General features: G+C 46.1%; 1 protein-coding gene across 1 annotated transcript; it reads left to right on the plus strand.

The window, feature by feature from the left end:
• Nucleotides 1–1,594: 1,594 nt before the first annotated feature.
• On the plus strand, nt 1,595–17,272 carry LOC146199617 (uncharacterized). The gene is made up of 8 exons (XM_084592790.1): nt 1,595–1,698; nt 5,667–5,767; nt 7,860–7,895; nt 8,601–8,726; nt 9,392–9,580; nt 12,253–14,401; nt 14,489–14,574; nt 16,911–17,272. Exons 1-8 carry the CDS (start codon nt 1,619–1,621, stop codon nt 17,234–17,236), a joined length of 3,093 nt encoding a protein of 1,030 aa, XP_084448916.1. The 5' UTR covers nt 1,595–1,618; the 3' UTR covers nt 17,237–17,272.
• Nucleotides 17,273–18,723: the final 1,451 nt, after the last annotated feature.

Below are 18,723 nucleotides of genomic sequence, written 5' to 3' on the forward strand. Positions count from 1 at the left end.
AAAAGAGATAGCACCAAAAAAAAAGCGAGGAAAGAAAGGTAGGTCTAAATTCAGCAATTCAGTTTTATTAACGCATAGTGAATAACAGCGGCTGTTTGACGAAACACAATGCAGAAGGCAGGTGCCGTATTCCATGGTAACTGGTGTTCTTTACGTTCTGTGAAAGCTTGCGGCATTATTCACCATGAATTTCTTCTACTAGTACAAACATTTGTTCTGCTAGAATGAATAATACACAACGAAATGAATGACTTTAAGATTCAAATCTCAATAAACATGTCTCAAGCCCACGTTTAAGATATCACTGCATGTTTAAGTGTAAAGAAATGCCATCAATACAGTTTGGAACTGAGGTGACTCAGTGAAGTTGACAAAATACTCAAGTGACGAATTTCCTTTTGCTTTGTGCTTAGTATTAGGGGAGATTTATTAATACTTCGTAGGGCTTTCTACAACAAGTGAAAATAGCCTTGCGCGCTTGAGAGATTCGATTTTGATACGCAATGTGGATATGACAGGACTTTTTGTCTGCAGTATGATAAAATATTGAACATGTACGTAAAGAAGTCATGCCACGTATCAGTCAAACAGTAAAGTACCTGTTCTTTTTAAGCTGCAAAAACCACGTTCTTCGTCTTTCGATCAACAAGCCATCATTAAAAAAGCAGCCCAAACTGTGGGGAATATCATTAACTTCAAATGAAATGACACTGTGTCAGAGAACATACATGTAAATGGCCATTTCTGCGTTTTTGGTTTTCATAACGATCTCAGAGTCTATCACTTTCTTGGAGAATTCCTCTTTAAAATATTCCCCAGGCGTTGGTGCATAGATAAAGTTAATTTCTGCTACGACAATAGTCTCACTTAGACGAATGAGAGAGTTTCAAACAAGCTGGCCAAATTTCCACAAACATGCTGAATGGGATTTTCTTCGATCAAAAGTCATGTGGAGCCTATTTGATATCCGCTTGTAGAATGAAATAAAAGATGAGTCAGCATTGAGCTTCATCCAGCATTGAAAACGGCATATCGAGAGTACGGCAGAAGAAGTAGTTGGCTCACTGTGATTCTTGTTAATGAGGTTTTCCCTTAAGAGAGTTTTTGTAAAAGGTACGAAATTGCTAGTGCTATACAAGTGTTTTCACGCGTTTTCAAATGCACTGATTTTAGTGCTCAATTCGTCGATTTTTGCATGTTTTCATTCTTGCGATTTATGCCTTGACAACGTTAGATAGTGCCTAGTGCTCGTGTTTCGAGATTGCCAAATGAAGACCTTCTTTCGAGTGATCAGTGAACATTCGAAAGAAGGACCTTTCGATTCCTTTAGTTCTTGTACGTGAAGGTTTCTGGACCATCAGGACATCCGGTCGGCGGCCTCCATCCCGAGCCCGGGTTCATCGTTCCTTGAGCAGCAAACACGTGCCGCTTTCCATTTCTTCTCGCAGCGTGGCTGCGGTGAGCGGCTTACAACGTGGGCGACGCTATCAAGGCAACCGGGTGGCCAGGACCGGTGTCCCATTACGCCGGTGCGGCCGTTTTTGCACCCGCGGTCAGCACTGCGTTGAGGCCTCTAAAAGCGCCAGCAGCCGTCCAACGGCTCACAGCAGCGGAAAACATGCGTTCCCCCACGATCATCCTCGGGTTCCTCCTGCTGCCCGCGCTGCTGGCCGGGTTCGGCGAAGGAGCCGCCAACATGTGAGTAGTAAGGCTTAGAAACACAGCTGCGATGGCCCCTGGCTCGGTCAGAGGTGGAATGGGCGTATGGCTTCGGGGGACTCGTTCAAATGTCTGCCGAAAAGGCTTAGGCCTCGCTGGAAGGTCGGACACGATCAGCTGTGGATATACTGCCTGAGGAACGAACACTTCGTGGGCATTGGTAAGATGGGATCCCCCAAGATGGAGTAAATTTGTAATAAGGTATCAGGACGAATTTTTCTTTAACTACGAAGTTTCTGTAGTAATTACTCCCTTATTACTTCGTGGGTAGTTTATTTTCTGCTGAAAACAAGCTTATCCTAGCTATGTCATCCCTGGACTGGCAGAAAGATTCTAATGTTTGAAAGGTAAAGGTATTGACGGGAACAACGCACAAGCATACGATAGTAACACATTCGATGATTTACGCACAGTTTAAGATGTCCACTGAATAAATTTAATTTTGACTTTGCATGGAGATTCGAAGGAAAAAGCTTTGTATTTGGCGACGGGATTCGTCTGTAGGTGAGTTAACGCTTGACTACCAGGCTAAGTTGTGCGGATACGAATTTGTCTGCAAAGCAAAGGAATCCCCTATGTGATGTTCTCGATTTTATTCTGGGTGTACAGGTGGCTTTCTAATCAAACTTTCCGTCCTCTTTTTGCTCCTATAAATCGCTTTTCAATGTCAGGGGTAAAGGAGCTTTAGAGCTGCGAAAACAAGAAACCGAAAGTCAGCTGCCCTGTCAATGGCAGTGCTTTTTCAGGATCGACACGATCGACGCAGGGATGAAATTTCGGATATTATGGGAGAGTTCTCGTGTGCACGCTGGATTTCTGGCCTAATGACATTAAACAATGAACATGTCTGTCAAATATCGTTATAACAAAAAACAAGTCCATCGTTTCCTCGTTCACAAAGCGCGGACTAGGCATCAATATGTCGAGTTATGTTCCTGTCGCCTCAAACACAGACCTTAACGTTTAAATTTAGGCATTTAAAATCACGAAACAGGTCGCACATTGACAGGCCTGAAACATTTGCCTACAATAAGGGCGCTGCGACGCTGTCGTACTTAAGATCAGTGACCAGGGAAAAAAAGGAGAAGGTCTGATAGTAAAGTTTTGCTTATGCGTGGATCTTAAAAAAAACTTTCCTATGTGCTTTTCAAGTAAGCATTTTGAAATTGTGTTCATAAGTTTTCTCTCCTAGCGTGAGATTTTTTTTTCACCAGGGTAGAAGATTGAGAGCCTTTGTATGAAAATTAAGATTAGGAACGCCCTTTTGGCAAGGTTACATCGCCTTTCCGGTCATTTTCCACCAGCAGTCTATTCACTTCCGACGTGTGAAGGTCTGCACTCCGCCATAGAGTATGAAGGGAGCCTAGCATGATACCAACGGAATAGTGCATTGGTCACATCATTGGGCAGTAGATGGACCCGCGAAAGAGCGTTTCGACATTTTCACTTGTATGTAGACTATTGATTCCATAAAACAATAAACTCCCAGTCCTGGAGGCAGCCCATTAAATAGTCCTTCTACCCCCTCTTGAAACCCTGCGTAACAGTCATGCCCACTTCAGGTGCGCTGCGTAGGATGTGTAAGATTGAAAGCTTGGTGGTCAGGCTTTTGAGAACATCACTAAGAGCCTGTGCGGTGGTTTGCTCAGATAAATGAGCACTATGTTATTCCCTGGATAACGACCACACACCTATGCACAGAAAAACCGAAAAATTCGTTTGAGGCACTTAGGTACCTCTCAAGTACGGTAAGGCGAAAGCCCTTACTATCCGTGCTCATTTGCAGCGTTCGACCTCATTTGCGTCATTTCTGCTTGTTTTTATTATTTGCGTTACGCTTAATTACACGTTTTTATGTATTTTGACCCAAATCCGACGTTTTTTACTCATTTTGTGAGATCTCACACAGCCTCGGCTGTCTTTCAGCCGCATGTGGCATAATCATCGAAGTTTCTTCGTTTTTTGGCCCATAGTATAGGTCCTTCGGTGATTGTACGTATTAATTACTCTTAATTTGACGTTCTTAATCTAATTCGACACCTTTTTTGTACTGTTTCGACGTCCTAGCTTTTTCTACATCCCCTCATTATATCGACGTCCGGCGCTATTTCTACGCCAATTTTACATTTGTGGCTATAATTAATTCATTACTCTACAGTCACCAAACTTGGCATCTAGGTTCATGTTTTCCTTCACACAGTCATTTTTTTTCCCCTATCTAAAGTTGTTCAAGCGCTAGCAGGGGTGGACATGCGGACACACTTTCTGCGCACGCCCATTAGCCTGGAAAGGCTTTCTCGCCTTAAAATAATTGTCCTTGAAGTCAGTGCTCACACACCACGCGCTGAATTCATTCCGGCACCTTTAAGCTCCTGTCTGGTACTGGCAGAGAGGTGTTCCTCGGTGGCAGAGCGGCGTCAAGATCTCCTATTATTTCTCACTTTCATGACTTACAATGGAGACGAGTGGTAAATCTGTTGCCGTCTTCTTGATCAAAGCTATCGTTGTATTGCTTCCAAGCGCGTCGATAACTCGTGCTTACGTGACCGTTTTCTGCCTATTCACGCGGTAAAATCCTATAACAAGGTGTAACGTCAAATGAGATCACTGGTAAGGGGTTAATGGTAACTGCCTTACAGCAAAGAAGGTAACGAGCAGAAAGCGGGAAATAAAGCGGAAGGTGCTGAGAAAGAGAGACAGATGATATGAAAATTGACAATGATACAAGGACACCTACTGAACCATTACCTACTCGTGTCTCAGTAGAGCAAAGACAGAAGAATCAGTTAATGATATTATTGAGGAAGTCAGGAGGAAAGGGACGCGGCCAAAGAAATACAATCCTGAGAACGGATAACCAATGTTGGTTTAGTGTAATAGATTCGATTCTGAAAGATAGTAGCCGCAGTCAAGGGCGAAAGAAAATGGGTAATAATTGGGACATAATAAGTAAATGGGAAAATGGGAAAATATAAATTGCAATAAATGGGAAAATGGAGATTAAGCTCGGAAGTTTGCCGTCAAAGATTTTGTAACAGCTAAAGAGGATGTGATCATTTGGAGGCGAGTGAGAGAGTCTTCTTATATACTGCAGCGGACGTAAAATGGAATGATTATTTGAGTTTTGTTTATTGAATGGAGCTTCATATTACATTGGAGAAATACACGAAATGAGGTACCGAACTGAGCCAGTTAGGGGGAGCTCCTCTCAGAAGACTGCTAATTTGGACAGCGCAGCGACAACGCGGGAATTAGAGAAAACGCACGTTGAATACAGTTTTTTGCATGATTTATAATGAAGAGAAGCGTAGGAACATAACTGCGATGAAGCCACTATAAGCATATTTCGTCAACATAAGGTAAAATGAGCTCACGTACAGTACACACCTGGCTGTAGGCTGAGTCAGCTTAAAGGACTCGGCCAGACTAGCCGGCAGTTTCTCCTGACCACTTTACCAGCATTTCATTTCAACCGGATTTTCGAATTCATTGAATCTCTCACAAAAATGTTGGCTGCCACTCGCTTCATCGCTGGAGTCATTGAGGGGACGTCGGCAGTAAGGGAACACCGTGCTTCAAAGCGTATAACCACCGCTCTGCCCTCTCAACTCTTAGCGGCGTGAATTCTCCAAGCATGGATGAAAATTTAGATGTCTCCCATGCATTCTTTAGATAATTGTTGTTTTACACCTCATACTTTTGTTCTATTACACCTTCAACCTTCATTCGCTGGCCACCAAATATCTACACGAAGACCAACATTTCTTACCGTATCACTTTACACCTTCACCAAAATGTGTGCGAGTTGAATATCAGTGGCGTCAATTAATCCTTGCCAGGCCTGGCGCTCTCACGGAATCTAAGCCGTAAACCGTTAGACAGCGATCGGTTAAGCCTATGCTGGCGTCACACGTGAGTAAAAAAACCGCTGTGCAATTTCAATGCAGCCGAAGCGGCTTCGATGTGGGATGCACTGTCGTTCCGAAAACCTGTCCCATCTGCCCGGAGTCGGTGCACCATGTGCCTGACATCTGCGATTACCGCTACGGTAAGTCTTTTCTCGCTGCGACGATATCAACCGTCTCTCGTGTGAGTCAACGCTAAAAAGCCCTTGTGATGATAATAAATTGCGCCAGAGTCTCAAGCTGTTCTGTGCTAGTCCGGGATCTATACACACAGAACGTTGTTAACAAAGCCCCCTTCACTCATTCTCTCCTCGATTTTCCCGGAGAAGCTCCCATAGAAGACCATGCTTATACTCGAGTATTATAGGGCGAAAGCCTTTAATGGCTCATGCTGTCGTGGACAAAATGTGTCCCGCTTTTGCGGCGGCTCTGATTGGCCGAGGCGGGATGACGTCATTTAGGTCTCGACCAATCACAGAGCACCACCACAGTATGCGCGAATGCGTGCTTTATTATATGGCCACATGACAATCAATAATGAATTACGAATTAAATAAATAATTATAGATAAATAATTACTAGTTTATGACTAATCAGGCAATTCAATATTTACCAATTATTGAATTATTATTTGATGAATTATGTAATTAATGGCACCTACTTAATGCATAAATAATTAGAAAATTAACTTGTAAACAAATAATTAATTAATAATTACTGCCAGTTGCGTAGCAGAGTGCGGCACTCAGGCTTTCGCCTTTCACTAGTTTAGCCGCTGAAGTCCCTCGTAATTTTTTTCTGCGATGAGTACTTGTTTATTTTCATATTCTGCTCCCCACTCATCAAACGTACACGCGGCTTTTTATCTTACCAGTGTATTGTCACGTATCGAGGACCCTCGCAGTTGTCCTGCGAGGCAGGGCTCAAACTTTAGTAACAGGGTTCGAGCTCTGTCTTGTAGATAGCGCGCTTCTTCATTCTTCCACATGTCTGGACGTCTTTGCCTTCAGTATCTACCTTATGCGCTCGCGTATACTACTACACATAGTGACTAGGGCTCTGTTTATCGTTATCGAGGTGAGTCTAGGCCTGAATTGTTTTCCAGGAGAGCCTTATTGTTATGCAGATGAAACTCCGTTTGCGGCTGGATGAAGAAGAATCAGCCGAAACCCGGGAAAGTGAAATATAAGCGTGTAATGCAGTCCAGGCAAAACAAAAAGAAAAAAGAAAAAGAGGGAAAGCTGGAAATAGCGCCAGCAAAGATGGCGTATGCTTACACAGAAAATATAAAACAAACAACTTCAACATGGCTCAAGACGGTAATGGGAATACTGTAGTGCCAGTATGGTAGTGGTAGCAGCAGTAATATTTGTGGTAGTATTAGTAGTTGTAGTACTCGAAGCAGTATATAAAGAGATCTTAAACGTGGTGCCTCTCAGGCAGCTATTTTTTCTTCCGTACTCCGAGCGATGACAGTTTTGCGGAGGGTAAATTAACTGGGTATAGATCTCATGAAAGGGAATAATTACAGCTCACAAAAGCAAGGCGCTTGGTACCTCAGACTAATTTTTCTTTCTCTCCATGTGATGGGTAACAGAATGGTAAACAGGAAGATAAAAATAATGAATTCGAAGCCTCTGGTAATTGGCCTACGCGCGTGTGTACTAGTCGCAGAGGGCGAAATAACGATGCCATATTAGACGTTGAGAATTTAGTCTCGGAACCGCGAAATATTAACTCCTTCCATGCGACCGCAAGCTTCCCAGTTCATAATAAGAGATGGAGTTTGAAAGTGCGTTTCCTCGTTTAATTCGTTGTGAGGTAGAATGCATACTCGATTTCAAAACACGATATTAACTTGGAAAACTTAAATTTGTCAGAAAACAATGTTGTGTTAGACGAAGTCATCTTAATTAGGCTAAAGTTGGCATAGGATATCTTTTTTTTTTTTTGCGAAGAACAACATGGTTCTCGAACCCCTTCCCCCCACCCTTAAGAGAGAGAGAGAGAGAGAGAGAGAAAGAGAGAGAGAGAGAGAGAGAGAGAGAGAGAGAGAGAGAGAGAGAGAGAGAGAGAGAGAGAGAGAGAGAGAGAGAGAGAGAGAGAGAGAGAGAGAGAGAGAGAGAGAGAGGTCTTCTTTGGATCTAAATGCGTTGTCATTTCTGAGTGGTACATCGAAGATAATTGCGACCCTAACATAATGTTTTTCTTTGTGTTCTCCTTTTCTCTTTACAGTCGCTCGTGTCCAGCAGCAGGTGACCTTCGGCAAGCGTAAGTGAAATGCGGCACACACACATGCACAATTCACATCTAGACAAAACCACTTGTAAGATGTTTTGGACGCGTGCGTACTCAGTACAACTGAATTTTAGTACTCGGTGAGCACTGCCTTACCTCCCTGCACCAAGAAGACAGTGATTATTTAGCTCATCGCGGTGTAGAACTTGTCCTTTTGCTGAAAATACTTTTGAAACATTTTGGAAGAACGTGATAGTACAAAATTCATTATTTTCGATTTTTCGATATCGGATTTTTCGATATCGATTTTTCGGTGCTTCAGATATCAGATAGCAGATACCGGGGTTGGTAAACACCTTTTCCTTCCTTTTGAATATATAATAAAAAAATGTCCACATAAAAAATGATGATCATTTGTGACTGGCATTCGTAATAGGTTTGAAACCTACCCTTATATAGACTTATTCCTCTGTTTCGTAGAGCAGAATCAGCAGCTTATGATCGGTAAGCGTAACCGCAGCATGTCTAAACTTGGCATTTAAATGTCGCACAATCACTTGAACAGGTGTCCTTGGCTATCACTATCCTCTAGGTGCGTTGCATAGCGTCAAAACTGTTTACCCAAATACAACCAGCAACGTGCTGAAAAGACTGGTAACATATGGGCGTTTCCATCACTACCTCTCTTAAGTCCAATATTAATGGCACCGTGTCAGATTTTTTTTTTTCGTCACGCAGAAGAGCCCGGGTACCTGTGCGGTCGGCTGCAAATCAGGTCCGTCCTGAAAGGCCCCAACTACGTGTTCGTCGAGTACCCCTCGGCGTCCATCAAGAAAGGATGTTCCTGCCTCTCAGCCCACCAAGGTACGACCGCAGATACTGCTGCGTTTCGTTTTTTTTCGCATCTTAAAGGCTGCCTGTTGTTCGTGTACGCTTTTTAATTGTCTTTCCACATCACAATACTCATCGTAGTATAGTTTACGTCGTCCAGGTGACTTCAGCAGCTGTGTAATTTTTTCTTGCCTAAGTCGGTAGTGCACGTGGGTCTGAGTGTACTAAACTCTTTCCCAGGAAGAGACAAGGGAATGACCTGCTTTACACAGGCTGATAATAATTCACGCTCTGCGTTGGCAAACTGCTCATACAAGAAACTTTGGGTTAAGGATAAAATAGATTTCGTTCAATCAGGAACTTTGGAGAAAAATATGTTTAAAGTAAAAGTATTCTATATTCAAGTGTCCTACAAGAGATGCTTATCACGCGTGTGACAGGCGCAAAATCCAGGTAGAGCCAAGTACGACATCATAGATTTGTGAAGCCGATTTCACTAACCAATTATTCGCACTTCTCAGCGCACAATGACGTGCTTGCATTTCCAGAATTATCTCAGTATGTATGCATGCATCAGCTGCCACAGGAACAGGGCTGTTCATCACACAGTGTTGGCAGATGTGTCTTGTTGGTTCTTTGTCGTCCTCGATGAGGTCCACCACACGCGATAAACATTTGTTGCACTGTTTCCTCTGCAGAAGGAGGCCAGTTCTTCGTGCTCTTCAAGGAGGTGCCCGAAACGGTCACCAAGCTGACGCAGTTGGTCTTGGACGCGAACGCGACCCTGCTGCCTTACAGCTTCCAGCTCTCCCGCGATGTCCACCAGCGGCTGTCGGATTGCCACAAGGCACAAGACCGAAGCGACTACGGCTCATCCTACGCCGGAGGTAGTGCCTACACCTCCTCCTCGTATTTGGTCAAGACGATCAAGTACTACTACCCCGCACCCTCGTACGGTAAGCCTGTCCCCTCAGGTCAGGCCTCTCAGAGTAGCCCGAGGGTCGCACCGCACGCGTAGCAGGCACAGCCGATACCCAACTCCCGTCAATGTTCCGCATACGAAGATCGCATAACCATGATTCGGAAATGACCACTGGAATCGGCATTTAGTTCGCCTGCGCTGGCGACGCAGCTCGACTAGGCGTTGGCGCTTCGGTACGAAATTCGTTTCGTTCGAAGCCTCGATAAGGCTTCGATTCGGCTTTCAAATGAAGTCTGGCGTTTTGTCCATAGTTAAGGCACTGCGGTCTGCTTGTATCCCGAGACCGTGGAAGCAGGAACAGCGGCTCCTCCGTGCATGCCTGTTTGCCCCCTCCATGAATCTGTCCGTGAAACTGTCACCTGCGGGTCAACGAATGCATTTTTTTTTTTTGGCTTCGGTATATGTACAATCGGACCGCTACTCCGGCCGCCGGGTACTACAATGAGTGGTAAAGGCACGAAATACAGTATATTACATCCTAATTTAATTGCTTACTAAAAGTTACACCTGTTCGCTTTCACTTTTGTGAAGGCACAGGAGTCATCTATTACGCGGAGCGCATACAGCTGGTTCGGCGAAAAGCCGTCGCCATAACCCAAATTGAGCAAAACGGTGTCGGAGAAACTACGCACGCGACTGCAGATCAACGTTGTGACGCAACTGTACTTCGCGCGGCGTTCAGGGTGACGTCATAGCATTTCGCTTCCCGTTTAGCATCAATGTTCTAGTCAAGATGGAGGCTAATTTGCGAAGGGGATTCGAACCGACGACCTACGCACCTCTGACAAGTGCAGGTGCCGGCTGTGAAGGGAAGAAGTGAGATATTGCTCCTTCCCCTCCCTAAAAACGAACTCAAATAGGAAAGAAGGCATTCACGGAATAAATGAAAGGGCAATGTTAAAGGCGCTGATGCAGGTACTGCGGCTTTCTTTCCCGAACAAGCAGCTAAAAAAAAAAATACTATTCGTGGAATGAAAAGACGGTATTAAATGCGCTTCGCGTCTATTGTTAAGACGAAGCTTCGGCGTCCCCGTAATTATTTGCGTAATTATTCATTCCTCAAAGGTCAGCAAGAAACATCGCATGAGTGAGGGATAAACAGGAAAGTATTAACAGGAATGTAGATAATATTTGACGGCGGTCATGGATTGACTGAGACTGATTATAGTAGCCACTTCGAATAGAAGGTGAGTCCAGTCTAAAGAGTTGTTCTGAGGACTAAAGAACGGTAATCTCTCGCGAAGCAGGCTTTCTCGGAATTGATGGCGTTAAGATAACTAATATGAAAAATCCGATGAGCGCACGTGAGAGCTGTATAGCTTAATGACAAAACGTACGATAGAATTTATGACATGAAAGAGAGGAGGTTTACGCCACTAATTGGTAATGTTGAGAGCACCTTTTGACGGCTGTCATTCCGATGTCAAGAAATGATGGTGTCATTCCGGTGTAAGCATGGACCATCATATGCATCTCATTGAAATAATCCATTGAAATAATTCATTAAAAACGCCATAGGAGACACGGAAGCAAACCTCTAATAACGTTGGCACTCTGTAAAGAGCGTACAATGTTCATTTGGTGCAGCCTTTTGGGTCATTGCTTTTCCTCGCGAGGAGAAAAAAAATGAATAAACAGCGTCCGTCCTGTCTTGCATGTCTTCTCCTCGCGTTCTTGTTCCTGAGCGCTATGTTAATGGGAGCTTAACAGCCCCGCCGAAATTCGCTTCCCTTAATTTTTTTTTTTACGCTTCCTAGTGTACCTAATGTAGCTATCGATCATTCGGCACATTTAGTATTTGTGCCTTTTTTAATAATATAGATGAATTAAATGTATTAAAAACGCAAATGGAGCCGTTTGCTTACTACTGCACCAGTGTTATTTCTAACTGATTAACTTTGATTTATTCGCAGTGTCGCCGAATCGCAGATCGCAAAAAAAAAAAAAAAAGCGCGCGTCACGATCTCTAATTGATCTCTAATTGAGGCCATCAGTGAAATCTGAGCTTGGAATTTATTGGCTGATGGCTGTGTTAAGCAGCGAGCAGGTTTAGCTTTCCGTTATGAAATGTACATTCCGGGAATCGCGTTGCCTTTGACGCATAGTGAAGAAAAAATCAACACATGACTATCAGTTCTCGAAAAGGCTTGCGTATTTTAAGAAATCCAGCAGCAGCTTTGTTATATCACGCGCCCCTCAGTTCATAAAACTTATAAATCTCCACGTTATCCACACATTAGACTGGAATGTTTCGTTTCGTCTAGGCAAAGCACGATAAAGATTAAGCGAAAAGAATTTCTACTCGCTATGAAAGATATTCGTGAGAACATATATACACAAGCGTTTGATTTGATTAAATATAAATAATTCTACTTTATTTCTTCTAGTTTACTTGGCTGCAGGCTAAATGGGTCATGCGCCACCTGTTTTACTGACTTTTAAAATAAATATAACACTGGACTCAAAGTGAACAATTTGATGGCGTGCCTTTTCAACGAGTTACGCACAATATGCAAGTGACTGCTTGATGAAAAGGCACTAAAACTATTTGTCATGTGATCTGTTTGTTCATTTCAGACTATGCTATGCCAAGCTATGCGGCTCCTAGTTACTCGGCACCCAGCTACGCCGCCCCTAGCTATGCTGCCCCGAGTTATGCAGCTCCGTCATATGCTGCTGCAAGCTATAGCGCACCATCATACTCTGCCCCTAGCTATGCTGCTCCATCTTACGCTGCTCCCGCATACAGCGCACCGGCCTATGCTGCTCCATCTTACTCTGCCCCGGCGTACAGCGCACCAGCCCTAAGTTACAGTGCTCCTTCTTATGCGGCTCCTAGCTACAGCGCTCCCTCTTATGCTGCTCCTAGTTACAGCGCACCGGCTCCAAGCTACAGTGCTCCCTCTTATGCTGCCCCCGCATACAGCGCACCGGCCTACGCTGCTCCATCGTACTCTGCCCCGGCGTACAGCGCACCGGCCCCAAGTTACAGTGCTCCTTCTTATGCTGCACCTAGCTACAGCGCTCCCTCTTATGCCGCTCCTAGTTACAGCGCACCGGCTCCAAGCTACAGTGCTCCCTCTTATGCTGCCCCCGCATACAGCGCACCGGCCTACGCTGCTCCCTCTTACTCTGCCCCGGCGTACAGCGCACCGGCCCCAAGTTACAGTGCTCCTTCTTATGCTGCCCCTAGCTACAGCGCTCCCTCTTATGCTGCTCCTAGCTACAGCGCACCGGCCCCAAGCTACAGTGCTCCCTCTTACTCTGCGCCAAGCTACAGCGCACCGGCCCCAAGCTATAAGGCTGCCTCTTATGCTGCCCCTAGCTACAGCGCACCGGCCCCTAGTTATAGCGCTCCCTCTTACGCTGTCGCTAGCTACAGTGCTCCCTCTTATGCTGCTCCTAGCTACAGCGCACCGGCCCCAAGTTACAGTGCTGCGTCGTATGCTGCCCCTAGTTACAGTGCTCCCTCTTATGCTGCTCCTAGCTACAGCGCACCGGCCCCAAGTTACAGTGCTGCTTCTTATGCTGCCCCTAGCTACATGGCTTCCTCTTATGCTGCTCCTAGCTACAGCGCACCGGCCCCAAGTTATAGTGCTGCTTCTTATGCTGCCCCTAGCTACAGTGCTCCCTCTTATGCTGCTCCTAGCTACAGCGCACCGGCCCCAAGTTACAGTGCTGCTTCTTATGCTGCCCCTAGCTACATGGCTTCCTCTTATGCTGCTCCTAGCTACAGCGCACCGGCCCCAAGTTACAGTGCTGCTTCTTATGCTGCCCCTAGCTACATGGCTTCCTCTTATGCTGCTCCTAGCTACAGCGCACCGGCCCCAAGTTACAGTGCTGCTTCTTATGCTGCACCTAGCTACAGTGCTCCCTCTTATGCTGCTCCTAGCTACAGCGCGCCGGCCCCAAGTTACAGTGCTGCTTCTTATGCTGCCCCTAGCTACATGGCTTCCTCTTATGCTGCTCCTAGCTACAGCGCACCGGCCCCAAGTTACAGTGCTGCTTCTTATGCTGCCCCTAGCTACATGGCTTCCTCTTATGCTGCTCCTAGCTACAGCGCACCGGCCCCAAGTTACAGTGCTGCTTCTTATGCTGCACCTAGCTACAGTGCTCCCTCTTATGCTGCTCCTAGCTACAGCGCACCGGCCCCAAGCTACAGTGCTCCCTCTTACGCTGCTCCTAGCTACAGCGCACCTGCCCCTAGCTACAGCGCTCCTGCTCCTAGCTACAGCGCACCTGCCCCTAGCTACAGCGCTCCTGCTCCAAGCTACAGCGCACCTGCCCCTAGCTACAGCGCACCTGCCCCTAGCTACAGCGCTCCTGCCCCTAGCTACAGCGCTCCTGCCCCTAGCTACAGCGCACCTGCCCCTAGCTACAGCGCTCCTGCCCCTAGCTACAGCGCACCTGCCCCTAGCTACAGCGCACCTGCCCCTAGCTACAGCGCCCCCACCTACGCCCCACCTAGCTACAGTGCTCCTTCCTACGCTCCCCCGGCGTATAGTGCACCTTCGTACTCCGCACCCAGCTACAGCGCCCCGACATACGCCCCGCCTAGCTACAGCGCACCGTCCTACGCTCCTCCCAGTTACAGCGCTCCATCATACGCTCCCCCAAGTTACAGTGCGCCCTCATATGCGCCACCAAGCTACAGTGCACCTGCCTACAGTGCACCTGCCTACAGCGCACCAAGCTACGCAAGCTCTGACGACAGCGCCTACGCCGGGTACGGTCTCCTTTATTTTCCTGCTCACGGTTATGGCGGCGCGCGCTACCAGATCAAGCGCCAAGACGATTCTTCGTACATTTCCAGTGCCAGCAGCTACCCGGCTTCCTCGGTCACCTACACGTACGTCACATACATGCCTCCCGCGTACTCCGCCGGCAGCAGCTACGCAGGTGAGGCATCCTCGTATTGAGTCCGGCCCTGCAAGAGCCCGGCGATCCCAGGGCGCGCTGCTGTTCGCACGGACGAGTGAACGAGTAAAGCAGAAAACTTTATCAAGTGCTATGCACGTTTGTCCACATGTCTTTCTTCCGGGGAACAACCCGAAGAGACTTCCTTAGTGCGGCACATTTAACAAAGAAACATTCCACCGCAAAGGAAACACTGCACGGACCTCAAGGAAAGTGAAGTCCGTGCCCCATGAAGCAAGCTTCTCGGCGTTATAATAGCGAACAGCAGTAAGCTGAGGACCTGAAAACTCTATCAGAAGAGAGACCATTTATTTGTTTATCTTTTGTTTTATCAACTGAAATTTAAGTAGCTAGTGAAAATTCATTGCTTTCGCCAATTCGGCTTTTTTCTTTCTGGCAGATATATAAAAAGACTGCGGCATCATAATGGGGACTCCTTATGTGCCTATTGATGAAAAGTCGCTTTCTTTTTTATAGCTGCTAGAACGTCGAGAAGATTGCTTCATGGGATTGTTGGCCACACTTCAAAGCTAGTGCCATCAGCTGGCCATCAGCGTACACGAGACAAATGTTATATCATCAGATTTGATAAATTCAATCGAAACTCGCAAAACGTACATCAATTTCACACTTTACAGATTGATGGTGTTTTGAGTTTGACTGTCCCTATAACCGATCCTAGCAATAGAACAATCGTATAGTTCATTTGCTGCTGGATTATTTTTAACCGGGGGAGCCCTCTCTTAGGACACATCCTTGGTGGCATACAATATTTTACAACACCGTAAAATCAGCAAAATAACTTCAAGAGGTGTTACCTCATCTAGCTACAGCATGCTCAGTTACATTTAACCTTAGGACTTTGGCCTGGAAGGTTATATTGTGGGGGAAGATATTTTCGCACCATGGCTGTCAGAGTCGCATTTCATGTGGCTGCAGCGTAACTCTCACAAAGTACGAAAACCAATTGCCCTGGCTAGCGCTGAAAATCAATAAAAAAAAAAAAAGATTGTCGGTGAGATTGCAGAGGGCTAAAATTGAATGTCATGGGACAGGTTCCTCACACCTGTATGTCGTCAGTAGCGAAGCAAGCTGATTTTTCGTGCGACTTGCTATCGACCAAACTTCCATGTGGGGTTAAAATGAATTCAATTAACTAAGACATAAATATTTTTCGTCCTCTATTGTGAAGAGGAATTCGATCCGAAAGATTACCAATAAGTGAAAAGGATTCGCTGTCTTCCCTGACTCCAACCTGACAACTGGGTTAGTCACTTAGAAGGCAGGCAGCGAAACCGTCCAAAACTCGTCTTATGCCACTGACATGCGAAACTTTCAAGGCATAACCGTCCCTTTTTTTACACGAAATATTTTTTTCTTTTAAATGTAATGGCAGGATACCTTGGGAATATGATGGATATATGTCTTGCTGATCACTTGGAACGCCCAAAGATCGTTAAAGTACCCTTTTGGTACACCATCTTATCCAGGGTTTGACCCGCTTACCCTCCGCTAGAGAGTGACCAACGCTATGGGCGTCCAATAAAAGCTCTCATCTTAAGAAAAGCACCGATTGCCTAATGTGTTTTCACGAGAGTAGCTCGATTCAAACAGTTCTTAGCAAAAAAAAAAAAAAAGAAATATTTAAGTCCAAGGTGACAAATCCGGCCAGTTGGTTAAACCTCTCGGACAGAAAACAAGGCAAATTAAGAAATGAACTCAGATTTAGAGAGGAGCAGCTTCATCTACTGTAATAGCGCTATGAAGACTTTCCGACTAGTGTTTCGCAAGGGCTTGCCACCAGTTGTCGACGAAACGACTCGTGCAGTAGTCTTTGTTTTTATCCGCCTATTGCGTAGATTTTAAAGTCAGTCCTTCAGTGCCATGATTGGGTATTCCTCCGTGTGATTACTACTGTAAATAATTTCTTTCTACGTAAGTCGGCTCTCAAAAACAACAAGCACAAAGGATGTTCTTTCAAGTTTTGTTATGTCTCGCAGCGTACTCGACAGGCGCTTGTAGGCCCATCCATCAGAGGAATGAGAAATAAGGACACACTCATCTTCAATAAATCTAGCGATCCAAAGCTAGTTATATTGCACAGCCCCAAAGGAACCTCTTCAGGTTATGCCATTTGAAAGAAGGCTATACTTAGACACAGCCTTAGGACACGCATGAAGAAAATCTAGTTCGCTATTACATGTGCCTGAAGGTCTGGGCCTCCTTTTGACAGCTGCTTCTATCAGACTCCTCATCGAGCAATTAGCAGTGCCTATTACATGCCGATCTCTTTTCATCGCACACTTGTTTCGCCACAGGCAAGAACAAAAAAGCCTCGAGATACGGTGGCTACGCAGCCTCCATCCGCTACGATCCCACGTATGAGCCGAACCCAGGCTACAAAGCCCCGGGATGGTACGTGCCGTACGTGAAGAAGTACGCCGCCGCTCGCAAGCCTCGCGAAGTCAAGCGGTTCGATACGAACGACTACGAATTCGTCCCCCACACCAGGACAGCGCCATATCCCCACAATCCTTACATGACTGTCTACCGCAGCATTGTGCGCCGAAAGCGCCCTGTCTTCGTCAACATCTCCTATGATGACAACAGTGACCGCAGTAATGGCCTCCATGGCGACTACTGAAGTGAAGTCCATCTTATGGAATAAAGAGCTGTCAAGTGTGCAACTACATTCTGTTTTCTTGTCATTGTTGTCAAGCATACTCCATTTGGTCTACTAAAAACGTCAGCTAGCTGCTTTGCATGCCACGCCTTCTGTTCCTGTGTGAAAGGTCATTTTGATGCTATGCAACCGCATTAGTTCGGGGTATGGGGGGTTAGTCTTGTATACCGGTTTCCATTGGGCGAACAGGAGCACTTTTAGCTGCGCTAAAAGTGCTCTCGCGAGTTTCAGCGCCTGCCAGTGGTCGAACAGGAGCAGTATACCGTTATGTTCTATTGGCAGAAGAGGCGCGCTTTTGGGGTCCCGAGTGCAGCCGAGAGCAGTCCTCGGTGCTCCGTCGCCAGCGGCGGAGTACAGGGAGAACGGAGGAAGTCGCGTGACCTCTTTGACGTCGGGACGGGATACAGGCAACGCGAGCACGGGAAAAGGTTGATCACATGACGCCTGACGTCACGCGCTCCCCCTCGCTACGCTGTTCTACGAGCAGCGTGAATGTTTCGTTGGGGTGACGAGAACGCGGTCCCCAGCGCTCTCGTGCGCTGCTCTGTCTGCTCGTTGCTCTTGCTCCTGTTCGCCCAATGGAAACCGGTATTGTAGTCGAAGTGTTGTGACTAGTGCCCTCCTGTCTACAGACTAAAAGAGGCTGTCGGCGCGGTGACAGAAAAGAAAAACGTTCTGTGCGCCTTCAGTAGCCTTGATGAGTGGATGGCCCAAGCCACTGAAGAAAAGAGGGGTTGCATGGATTGCATTTAAACTATTTTAATCGTACCAGCCTCAAAACTCCGTACTGAAGTCCGGGCATGGTCAGTGGTCATATTAGAAAGAAAACCGCGCTAGACTGAATACGACTAAACAAACACGTTCATCAAAGATCAGCAACCAACTGTAGTTTGCAATAACCAAAAAGCCAAAAGTCAAGCACCTCTTTAAGGAGACACCCCTCCCCGATGCGATGACGTCAACCCATTGTGACATACTTACGGTTCAACCAGTTAAGCGCTGACTAATCTGCTTCTAACCTTCCAGGCTCTTATATCAACAGACCAGGACAGGGGGATTAACAACGACGTCATGAAAACTAGTCAACTCTAAATGCTGAAGGATCTCCTTTGAGGGGCATTCGCTGCTTGGTTCTTGAACTGTGCTCGGCTGCAGTCCCTGACCTTGCACCGTTATGTAACGGCCGGTCTTTCCGAAGTTAGCAGATAGTGGCGCAGCCTGTTCGCTGAGCAACATGCTTTTGGGGACACCTTGTGATTTTTGCTTTTGCGCCTTACTCCCGTCTCAGGAAGCGCTGTACAGTCCTTCGAATATTTTTACATGAGCCCTAGGGGAAGCTTTGCAAAAGCCAATATCTAAACACAATGTTTGCGGAGTGGACGAACGTGCGAAAAAATCGTTTAGGAAGAGAAGAAGCCATTCGTAAAGTATTGTCCTAGGAGTGAGCA

The sequence above is a fragment of the Amblyomma maculatum genome, chromosome 2 (assembly GCF_055883805.1).
Source record: "Amblyomma maculatum isolate TAMU_Amacu chromosome 2, ASM5588380v1, whole genome shotgun sequence".
Taxonomy (NCBI): Eukaryota; Metazoa; Arthropoda; class Arachnida; order Ixodida; family Ixodidae; genus Amblyomma; species Amblyomma maculatum.

What these genes read in the sequence shown, in the direction of transcription:
- LOC146199617 (XM_084592790.1), top strand. Translation starts at nt 1,619, where the DNA reads ATGCGTTCCCCCACGATCATCCTCGGGTTCCTCCTGCTGCCCGCGCTG. An exon ending in CTGCCTCTCAGCCCACCAAG is followed by an intron (nt 8,727 to 9,391) that starts GTACGACCGCAG and finishes TTTCCTCTGCAG; the next exon opens with AAGGAGGCCAGTTCTTCGTG. An exon ending in CGCCGGCAGCAGCTACGCAG is followed by an intron (nt 14,575 to 16,910) that starts GTGAGGCATCCT and finishes GTTTCGCCACAG; the next exon opens with GCAAGAACAAAAAAGCCTCG.